Consider the following 12,009-nt stretch of genomic DNA (forward strand, 5'->3'; position numbering starts at 1 on the left):
TTAAAACCCGGCATCACATGTAGGGTGGAGACAAGCAGATCCCAAGAGTTTGCTGGCTCCTCAACTTAGCTGAAGCTGAAGAGATTCTGTTGAGGGAGAGACAGAGACAGAGAACAATAGAGGATACATCCATGTCGTGTGTGTTCCTGAGTATAAGCACCTGCATGCTTACACATGTGCAGCACACACAAAAAGGGAGAAAATATGAAAAGGCCACACTAATTCATCAAATTGCAGGCTCTAAACATATGCTAGGTATTTCTTGCTTTGGTTGGATCATTCCTTATTCTCTCTGGGCTTCAAAGGGCTTGGGCAGCTCCGTTTGAGTTCTGCTACCTGTACACATATAATTTCCCTCTTTGGTCAGTGCTACTCCTTGCCTGCAGCTTTTCTTAGCAAATGACTATGGCTCTGGCATTTCCAATATTCTGGAGTTATAATCTAGGCTTCCCCTTCATACCTTCAGGCAATATCCTCTTGGCAGATACTCTAACTGCCACATGTTGCCTGGCCTCTGCAAGTCTCTGGACCCTTGGTACAAGTTCTATACCTCCCTACTCCCCTTAATCTTACAGCTTTCATGTGGATCACACACTGCCAGGTTTTACATCCAGCTGGGGTGAAGCTTGGTCCCCTTGGACCACAGTTCCAATTGCCTTTGTGTCTGATCTGGGGAAACAGCTCCTTAAGCAGAGAACCCCTTTAGCAGTATATCCCCTTAAATTCTTTTCACAATAACTTATATTGACAGCCTTTGATGGGTGGACACCTTTCCTCTTGTCCCAGTTCAGAGCAATGTTTCTCTTTAATGGTGCTAGTAAGGCTGGTTTTGAACCTGCCTTGTCTATAACTTTAAATTTACTCACTGTATTCTTTACTAAATTACATTTTTTTTAAAAATACTGTTCTGCTTCACTTTTTCCTTTTTTTTTTTAATCAATATAAACTTGGATGAGAGCAGAAAGTAATAACCATGACACAACCTGAATGCTCTTCTGTCTTGACATCTCTTCTGCCAAACAAAATATTTCATTGCTTTTTAATTCAGCCTGGCTCAGGTTCTCAGAATGCAACCTCACTCTTTACCAGACCCTAAGACCTAAGGCCTCTAACCTGGTTGCTGATTAGGTCCTCGTTCCCTTCTGAATGAAATCTTATGATCTGGGCCTCTATGTCTACATTTTCCTCAGTATTCTGGTCTTCCAGATTCCTATCAGAATGGCCCATTTAACTCTGCTTATTGAATTCTTAAGGTATTTCTAACCCAGTGTTTCAAACTCCTCCAGATTCCTTCTTTAAACCAGTTACAAATGCCTGTGGACCACATAGTCCAGTTTATCATCACAGCAACAGCTCCACTTCCTGGTACCAGTTTCTGAATTAGGTTTCCTGTTGCGCTGATAGAATACCTGATCATGGTGAGAAGCATGGCATCATGTAGGCAGACATGTGCTGAAGGAGCCAAGAGTTCTACATCTTAATCCAAAGGTAGCCCGGAGTAGACTTGTCTTCAGCAGGCAGCCAGGAGAAGGGTCTGGATCACACTTGAGCATAAATATGAGATCTCAAGGCCCTGCCTCCACAGTTACACACTTCTACTAACAAGGCTACACTTCCTAGCAGTACCACTTCCATGGGCCAAACGTTATCAAACCACCACAGATAGTATTATGTATATAGTTATGGTAAAATGTTTATTTAGTTCCTCATAGAATTTCAAAGTCTGTTTACAAGGAGTGTTGGTTTAAGTATTAAAATTCTATTTTGCGTTTGTGACTCTTCCAAGAGTATTAAATAGAAAAATAGCACCTTTTATGGTTAAATTTTTTATTTTTATGAATGATGTTAAATGCTTATGATAATATCTTTCAATATTTCAATGATTTTTATTTGACATTTATTTAGCTCTATACTTTTAAATTAGTCTTTTATCTATGTCAGGTAATGATTACTTTATATTTTATTGAAATTTATCCTGTCTCAATACTAATGGAGCATATCTTTTCAATATTTGACACATCTTATGATCCTGTCTCAGAAAAGTTATTGTTATAATTTATTTTCTTAAAAACAGCTTTATTGAGATATAATCCAGATCACATGTAATTTATCATTCAGAGTATACAGTTCAGACCCTTAGCATATTTACATCCATCATTATAGCTTCAGTTAGTATACTTTTTAAATTATTATTTTATTTTCATCTCAAATGTTGCCCCTCCTCCCAGTGCTCCCCTCGAAGAGTTCTTTCCCCTCTCTCCTCTTCCCTTTGTCTCTAAAAGCACATCCCTCCCCCGCCCCTGGGCATTCCCTCCTCCCTGATCCATCAAGTCTGTGGGATTGGGCCCATTCTCTCCCACTGAGGCCAGACAAATCAGTCCCCTGCTACATGTGTGCCAGGGTCCATGGACCATCTCTTTGGTTGGTGGCTTCGTCTCTGGGAGCTCCCAGGGGTCCAGGTTAGTTGATACTGTTGGTCTTCCTATGATACTGCCATCCCCTTCAGTTCTTTTACTCCTTCCCCCAACTCTTCCATAGGGAGTCCCTGACTTAAGTCCAGTGGGTGGCTGTCAGTATCTGGATCTATCTCAGTCAGCTGCTGGAACTCTTGAAGATAGTCATGCTAGGCTGTGTGCAAGCATAGCATGGCATCAGTAATCCTGTCGGTCATTTGTTCAATCTCTGCTCCATTTTTGTCCTTGCATTTCTTTTAGACAGGAGCAGTTTGGGGTGGAAAGTTTTGTAGGTGGGTTGGTGCCCCCATCCCTCCACTGGGGGTTCTGTCTGACTTCTGGAGGCGGTCTCTTCAAGTTCCCTTTCCCCACTGTTGGGCATTTTGGCTAAGGTCACTCACACCGAGCCCTGGGAGCCTCCCCATTCCAGATCTTTGGGACTTTCTAGAGGTTCCCCCTTGCCACCACCCCTGGCAGTTGCATGTTCATTCTCCCATAACCTCATGCACTTAAGCAGTCCGTCTTCATTCTCCTCTACTGTACTCTTTCCTAACCCAAGTAACAACTTGTCAGAAAACAGAAGTATGCCAAGTGAAGATTCAGCTAGCTTTAATTTGCAATTCATTAACTCCCATTCCATAAAATAAAGTTTCCTCTGTGTGTGTGTGTGTGTGTGTGTGTGTGTGTGTGTGTGTGTGTGTGTGTGTGTGTGTGTATAAGAGGGAGGGAGAGAGAGAGAAGAAGGGAGAGGAGAGGAGAGGAAAGAAGGAGAGACAAAAGAATTGGTACTTTATGGAGACCCAAAGAGAGCATTAGATCTGCTGGAGCTGGAGTTACTTGATATGGGTACTGGAAAATGAACTTGGGTCCTCTGGAAGAGCAGCAAGTACTGTTAACCCCTGAACATTTCTCCAGCTCCAGGTTACTCTTCTATGAAGATTAAAGCAGAACGGGTTTGCTTATGCTGACAAAGATAGGTTGAAATCTGTTTTCAGGACAGATTGGTCTATTTTGGGCATTTATTTCCTTCCTTGAGGTTTCACATTGATTAGGTGGCATTGTGTTAAGGGGGAGAGGTTGGGTAGATGTTGGGTATCTTCCTCTGTTACTCCAACTTATTTAACCAGTGAGCCCCAAGGTTCCACCTCTCTCCCCTTCTCCCACCCCAGCACAAGTGATATAGGCACAGGCCTCCAACCCTGACTTTCTATGTGAGTGATGGGAATGCAACTCAAGTTCTCATGCTTTAGCAAGCAGCTTACCATGGTCTGTCTCTCTAGCCTGGATGATGAGGCATTTAACAGGAGTGACTCCATTTTTGTTTAATAGTCTATTCTGTTGGGGTCCAGAAAAGGAACCAATTTAAAACAATGCCTCCTATAATGATTCTACTTTTTGTCTACAAATTTACTTTTTCTAAAAATGCGAGTGGGGTTATATGTTCATCTGTGACTGGCTTTTTGTGACTTTTCATAGTTCGCCCATATTGCAGAGTGTTTTTGTAAGTACTTCATTTTGTTGTCAAATAACACCTGTCTGGAGCAGAATTGCTAAGACATACTTTATATTTTAACTTTTTAACCAATTGACAAATATTCACCAAAGTGACTACCATTTTACATTTTAATAGTAATGAATGCAAATCCCAATTTCTCTGTAGCCCTTAAAAGGTTCTTTTTTAAAGGTTATGCAATCTAGTGAGTGGGCTTGAAGTGGCTTGGGTTTGTGTTAGTCTTGTGGTTAATAACAAGTGCAGCCATGGGCATGTGGTGCCCTGGAAGTCAGAGGGGACTTGATCCTTTGCAGTTGGAGTTACAGATAGTTTTAAGCCTCTGTGTGAATGTTGGGAACCAAACCCAGGTCTTCTGCAAGAGCAGTAAATGGCCTTAATTTCTGATCCATCTCTCCAGTCTGTTCCTTTTTGTCTATTTTAAAATTGTGTTATTTTATGTTTTATTGTTATATTGTATCTTTTTCTTCCTCCTAAATAATTGGCTTTTATCAAATACATTTGAAAATATTTTCTTTCATTTTGAGAAATGTCTCATTTATGTGATGGTACACTTTGAAATAAAAATAATTCATTCTTTGGGGGTTTTTACTTGTTTTATCTCTGTGCAGGTTTTTGTGGCTCTAATTTTATAAGTCTAATTTTTCTTTTGGTATTTAACCCTTTGTATCATAATAAAGTACAATTTAGTCTAGGGCAAGATTTAATTTTTTCTTTGAGTTTTGTAAGTTTTTTTCATATCTCACATTTAATAATGTGACTGTTTTGAGTTAATTTTTTGTTATACATTGTGTTATTTTAAAAACATTTTGAAGTCACTATTAAAAATGTAGAATGATTTCAGGAAGAATTCCTAAGAGCTCTGCTTTCTGATTTTTGACTCCAGATCTGATCATTATTAGCATGCCTGCCTGGAGTCTGGGTCTGCAGCTAGTACAGAGTTCTTCCCTTGCTGGGGAAGCCTGAGGCAGTTCAGTCCCTGAACAGATGAGGGCAGTAGTGCTTTAGTGAATGAGAATTCTTACTATTCTAAAAACAGTATTTTAAAGCTATAGATTTTCTTAATGTGTTTAATCTGTCTTCTTTCTGGTGATAGATTATTAGGCACTAGTTTAAAGTGTTTGTAAAGATTCTTTAATATTTAAATTTAGGGACTTTCTCTACCCTCATAAGTTATTCAAGAATCTCAGTTTATGATCCCAGTTTGTAAGATGTGAATATGATCTGGGGATCAGAGTCTCCAAACTTAGGACATAATGTTCTCAAATTTCTATGGTGCGTTTTTCTATTTTTCTTTAATTATTTCATTGCTACTTGTGCTCTTTAAATAGTGATAAAGTAATAGAGTGACACCTAATAGGCTGGTAAAAGCCAAAACTATTCCTTAGCTTATTCTAGAGACAAATCGACAGGTTTCAGTCTCATTATGAGGGTGAGTAATGTAGAAGTTGGACACATAGTTAATACCCTTTCTTTTCTTCAATAATAAGAATTTTTATGTCATCTCAGAATTAGACCTGGTGTTTTTATTTTTTTTTATGGAATTGAATATTAAGCATGGATTAAGTGTTTCTTTTATTCTGTTATGGTTGTTTTCAACAAAAGGAAAGACAGTCTGGAGAGATGGCTCAATGGTTAAGAGTACTGGCTGTTCTTCCAGAGGTTTGATTCCCAACACCCATAGCTACACTTCCAAAGGGTCTGATACCCTCTTGGCACCAGACATGCACATGTTATACAGACAGACATACAGGCAAACCATTCATACACATTTTTAAAGGAAAGAAATAGCAAATATTGAACATTTGTTGTTTTATTTACCACTGTACTCATAAGTACTTTATGTATATTGTTTTCTAATTTTCAGTCTCCCAGAAAAGTAAGTAATGATTTTTTTTCTGCAGTTTCCAGAGATGAAAACACAATAGGAAAATAAAAATTTAATTAGGCCCACATTAGGTGCTGAAGTCATTATGTGTGGTCATATTCAATGGCAGTATCCTGCATATTACATTTTACAGAAATGGTATACCTGTATGGATCACTCTGCAGCTTGGTTTGGTTTTGAATTCAGCAGTATTTTGAAAATCTCCTTTTTTTAATTGGATATTTTCTTTATTTACATTTCAAATGTTATCCCCTTTCCCGGTTCCCCCTCTGGAAATCCCCTATCCCATCCACCCTCCCCTTTCTATAAAGGTGTTCCCCCACTGATCCACCCACTCCCTAAAATCTCCTTCTTGATTACTACTGGATAGAGATAATTTGGCCAGTTGTTTTACCTCACAAATATATGTTTTAGTTTATTTAACTCAGCTATGAAAACCGGCTGCCTAAGAAACCTCTAACTTGAGCCTTACTTGGCTTTTCCACTAGAGGGTGTAACAAATGGTTTTTGTTGTTGTTGCTATTAAAATATAATGTGTTTACTTCTTATAATTACCAGAGGGAAGTATTTATTGCATATAATTGGTTATTGCATATAATTTGTATAGTATCCTTCCTGTTCTCTTTTTTTCTACAGGTTACTCATTTTTGGATCCTATGACAGAGAGGCAAATGTTCATTGCACACTTGAGCTAAGCAGTGGTGTTTGGGAAGAAAAACAAAGGAGTTCTATTAAGACGGTAAAATGCATAGTTTTACATTTATGTAAGATTTATTCCTTAAGTATGCCTTTATTAGTATTTCTTTATTTCTAGGTTTATTGTTGGTCATAAATAAACAGTTACTATCTTTTTTGCTAACAGAGCAGCATCAATAATAAAATAGATCACCTGGAACTGGTAATGAGCAGACTGCATAAGAAGCAGTCTGTTCTGTCTTCTTTATAAAATGTCAACATTGTTCCAGTTAAGGAATCAGAGGTTATAATTTGTGCATGTGTGCAGGTGCACATGTGTGGGTCCACATGTAAAAGCCAGAGCTCCATGTAATTCCTCAGATGCCATCTACCCTTTCTTTTCTCAGATGGTCTCTCACTGGGCTGGAGCTCACCAAGTAGGTTAGATTGGCTGGCCAGCCAGCTGAGAAATCCACCTGTCTATTCTCCTTTCTAGTGCCACCATGGTTGACTTAAAACAAAACAAAACAACATGGGTTCTGGGAAGTCTAACTTAGATTCCTCATGCTGAAAAGGCAAACACTTTACTGACTGAGCTATCATCCCAGTCCCTAGGAGGGATTAATTTTCCTGAGTGCTCCAGATGCTTATAAGTTCACAGTGTTTGCTTTACTTACTCAGCGGGATTTTATCAAGAGTTACTTTTTCTGGGCCCAGATTCTGATGCTGGAGAAGCAGTTCAAGACAGAGGGGATACTGTCCCTGTGGGACTAGTGTCAGCTAGATGTGTGGTGTGGAAGAACACTGGGGTAAAGGAGAGGAAGCTGTAGTGAACCTGAAGAGTGAGAGTAGCTATCTCTGCAACTTGACAGCTACTACTCTGAAGAAAGCAAAATGAAAATGATGCTCTTAGATCTTACTGTTGGGTACATCCTTCAATTTAAAAATTGGTAGCATAAATTTTTCTTGGAGAAATAGAATAATTTTGACCCGAGTGAGAAATAGAAATGAAATTAAACTAACAGAGGAGGATGGTCTGACTCACAGAGCTTGGTTATGAGAAAGAAACAAGAGTTGTTGAAGATTGTGAATGTGGTAGAAGAGAGGTTTTAAGAGTGTCCTTGATGTGTCTCTGTGTATGTGTCAATATAATGTCTTTCTCTGACGTTTTGAGACAGGGAATCTTATTAAACCTGGTGTTCCTGTTTTGGCTATGCTAGCAGGTCAGGGACTCTAAGGGACCTGACTTTCTGGGTTCTATCCTGCCCCACCTCCCACCCCTTGCACTGGGGTTAGAGATTAGCATTGCTGTGCCCACCATTTCTTTAAGTCGCCTTTTTTTTTTCTTGAGACAGTTTCACTGTGTCACCCTGTCTAGCTTGGAACCCATTAATATAGACTAGGCTGGCTTGATCTCAGAGATCTGCCTGCCCCTGCCTCCCAAGTGTCTGGGATTGAAGGTGTGCATCACTCCCAGCCAGCTATGTGCAGCATTTATGTGGATGTTGGGAACATGAACTTAAGTCCTTATGCGTGTACAGTTATCTAATTAGCTATCTCTCTAGGCCAAGGTAAGTAGACATAGAGGTCTCTTCTGTCTGTTCGTCCATCTGTCTACGTCTTTGGCTTGCTCTCTCTCTCTCTCTCTCTCTCTCTCTCTCTCTCTCTCTCTCTCTCTCTCTCCTCTCTCTCCCTCTCCCTCTCCCTCTCTCTCTCCTCTCCCCCTCTCCCCCCCCCCTCCCCTCCCCCTCCCCCTCCCCCCTCCCCCCCCCCTCCCTCCCCCCTTCCCTCCCCTTTCCTCCCCCCCTTTCCCCTCTTCTCTTTCCTCCTGGTTGTTATTCCTGTACCACCTTAAAGTTTACATTTTCAATCAATTTGAAGTAGCTTCTCTAAGGAATGAAATAATATCTGGGTTTAGAGATTGTGCCAAAATACATAACTCTGAAAAAGATTATTGTTTTGTCTGGTTAAATTTGGCTTCACTTTGAGTTGTTCATAATTTACCATTGCTGCTAGCATCTTCAGTTTTCTTTATTTTATCTTCAAAGCTAAGAGATTGGACAGATTTAATATTTTATAGCAAAGGTTAGTAAGATATTTAATTTTGAATTATTATTTTAGATCCTAACATATGTCACAGGTAGTTGTCAAGAAAGAGTAATTTTACCAGGTGTTAAAAATGTCAACAACAGTGTCAACCAATAAATTGAAATTTTGTGAATTTAATAATTCTAAGAAGGCAAATTATATTGGCAGAATTGAGTCATATAGTATGAGAAACTCTGTGTGTGTGTGTGTGTGTGTGTGTGTGTACATGTGTGTACATGCATATGCTTGTAGAGGCTAAATGTCAATCTCTATTATTATGCTAGGGCTGGGGGGGGGAACCCTCTATTATTCCAGAAGGAAAACAGAACAAAACTTCTTTTTGTTCAGATGAGATCTCTCACTGGCCTGGAACTCACAGAATAGACTAAACTAACCCATTGGCCAATGAGCATTGAGCTCCAGAGATCTCCAGCACTGGAATTATAACGTGTGTGCCACCATGCCCAGGGGTGGTGGTTTTTTGGTTGTTGTTTTTGTTTTTTTATGTGTGAAATAGGTGTCAAATTCAGACTCTCCCTTGTTTTCACAGTAGGCACTTTACCAGCTGAAAAATAGAATTGTGAATGGATTTTAGATGGCTAGTTCATAAGAAAATAAACGTGTTTGACAGTTTCTTTTTAAGTTAATAGAAATAGAGGCAGTAGGGGAGGCACTCCTGAAGTGGGTGTGTGCTAATGAGCTGGAAACAGCATATACACAAAGCACTCACCAGCAGACTTAGGACCCATTGTAGGTTACTCACTAGTACTGTCTCCTAGCCCTTGTCAGTCCTAGGCTGCTTTTGTGTCTACTCTGTTGCTTGCATGTAGCCCACATGGGGAAATGTTTCCTGTCATCTGCCACTGTCTTCTTTTGTAGGCTAATCTTGATGTTGCTCTCTGCAGTTCCTACTCTAGCCACAACTCTTCCCTCGTGAAATAGCTATATAAAGATAAACGGAGGGGGGGGGGAGATTAGCATTACCGACTGACAAGATAGTGAGGCACGGAGAAGAGAAGTCTCATACCACTAATGATTAACGGTTGAGAAATCTGCTGCTGTCAGCTACACAGGTATTAATAAGTTTCTTAGACTATTTTGCAGTTTAGTGGCTGAATGTTCTGGAAGGAAAGAGGAGGCTACTGACCTTTAAGGTCTGATTGACAAAAATTATCATGCCTGTTGCTTGATCAAATCCCTGAGTGATTCCTTACTTCCCCAAAGATCAGGACAGGCTGTTTTATGTGGCCAGGAAAGTGACCTGGTGAGCTTGGTGCCTTCATATCCTCTCCCATTCTCAGCCTCAGTCACGCTAGCATTCAATACTTCTTATTGGCCTTATTGTGTACTATACATCTCTGATAATTGTATATCCTTCCTAAATTGTCCTAAAGTTCTTTCTTGAAAACTGTGACATGTGCTAACTCAGCTTGTTTCTCCATGTACATCTATATTCTCCAGACCTCTGCTTGTGCCAGGGCTTAGCCTGTTTCAGTAGAAAAAACGCTGCGCCACAGGTTCCTGCGCATACCACTCCGCGCTTCTGCCCCGGGCTCGCTCTCTCTGACCTGGCCGGTCACTCTCTCACTAGTTCCAGCTCCATCTGGCCCTAGGGACTAGCGACTAGCGCTAATTTATATCAGTGGCTCCACCATCCTCCCCCAAGCACTCTCTGACCCAGGCGGTCTACGGTCCGTTCCAGTTTGGCATCTCACCATGCTGCTTTGCTTTTGCTCACAGTTCCCTTGGAGGGGTTGTCACCACGCCAGGATCACACATCCCAATTCTGTAGCAGGCCTGGTGCGTCTGGCCACCGCATCTTCTCTTGCCACATGAAAGAACACACCACACAGTAACCTCTGATCCAATTGATAAGATATAATTTGCCCAACTAGACAGCACAAAATCTTGTACACACCCATCCCTTAAAAATATTCATAACAACCTGTATCTATGAGCAGAGAAGAATCTTAACATCTGCTGCCATGTTCTCCCAGTTCCTTCTCCTCTTTTTAAAACTTTTCTCCCACCTATCCTGTCCTTCCTTCTCATGCAATGACAGGTCTCATTCTATCCTATACTTGCCTTCTTGCATAAAGACATTAATCTACAGTTTGCCATTGTTCAGATATATTCATGGACTTCTTTCCTGTTCCATTCCTGGGGTGTCCTCTGTTATTCCATGTTCTCAGTGTCAGTAGTTTTCAGCTGTAGTTGATGGATGTGATACACTCATGGGAAATGAGAGTGGACTGGAGAAAGAAACCAGGGTATTCTTCCTCCTGCCAGCTGGTTTATCGTTTTTTTTAAATGCCCCCTGACGGATATGCATGTCTGAATACTTGGTCCCAAGTTGGTGGAATACATGGGGATGATTAGTTGGTGTGGCATTTTGGAAGCGATGTCTCACTGGAGTCCTGTGGTGGGCTTTTAGGTTTCAAAAACTACAGGCCATATGCATTGAGCTCTCTATTTCCTGCTTGTTGTTACAGATGTGACCTTTCCATGGCTGACCCTTGCCATCATATTTGGCCCACTCTCCTCACAAGACAAGACTCTATTCTTGTTTCCACTTGATGTTCAGCCCCAATAACCACTTAAGTCTATCCTTTAGGCTAAGGTTGATAGTGACCTCTTACTTTTGCTGGTATCTGAGTTTTCTCTTGTTTGGAATTCAGTTTTTCTCTTACCAGCAAGTTACTCCCATTCTCTCTTGCTTTCGATATTTCAGAATTTTTCACCTGCCATATCAATGTCAGCTACCTACAGTAGTCACTTCTGTGACCTTTCCTATCTGACAGACTCATGTGTTAAGTAGGTGTCACAGCTGGAGTTTTAGTTACATTTGTATAATTGTATAATTTGACCTATGTTGTTTCCAGCAGAATCTTCTGTTATAGTAAGTACCTTGATAGGTTTGGTTCTGCATATTCAGTAAGTGTTCTGGGAAGACTAAGTCTCACTATCTAGACATCGGTCTCCAAGTACTTTCCCAATTTTTCTTCCAGACTGCCATGATTTCAGCATGACTTTCAGTCATGCCTTGATTTCCTTTTTTCTTCCCTGGATATATTCCATCTCTTTAAAAAAATAAAAATATTTAGGATGAGGAAGTCTTCCAAATGAGATTTATTAATCAATGTTGCTTCTGTAAGGAGCTGTTTTTTCAGTGTGAGAATCTGAGTTTACAATTGTAGTACCCCATGATGCATTTTCTCTCTGGCAGGACTAAAAGCATCAAAAGAATGCCTCATAAGTATAGTTCAGCATAGCTGAAATAAACATCCTGATGTGATTTAAAATCGAACTATCTTTATTTTGTCTTAGTTTTGGACAATTTTAGAAGCCTTGTTGGGTAATAATGAGTAAAAATCTATATTTCCAAATTTCTTTAC

At 40.2% G+C, this 12,009-nt stretch overlaps 1 protein-coding gene across 1 annotated transcript in view; it reads left to right on the forward strand.

The window, feature by feature from the left end:
• Positions 1–12,009, forward strand: part of Pdzd8 (PDZ domain containing 8) — a 59,372-nt gene that overhangs the window by 23,022 nt on the left and 24,341 nt on the right. Inside the window, exon 3 of the mRNA XM_032892228.1 lies at positions 6,488–6,590. Within this exon, the coding sequence (XP_032748119.1) occupies positions 6,488–6,590 (103 nt within the window). The remainder of the gene's footprint in view (positions 1–6,487; positions 6,591–12,009) is intronic.

Source organism: Rattus rattus, chromosome 2 (genome assembly GCF_011064425.1).
Source record: "Rattus rattus isolate New Zealand chromosome 2, Rrattus_CSIRO_v1, whole genome shotgun sequence".
In the NCBI taxonomy this organism is placed as follows: domain Eukaryota; kingdom Metazoa; phylum Chordata; class Mammalia; order Rodentia; family Muridae; genus Rattus; species Rattus rattus.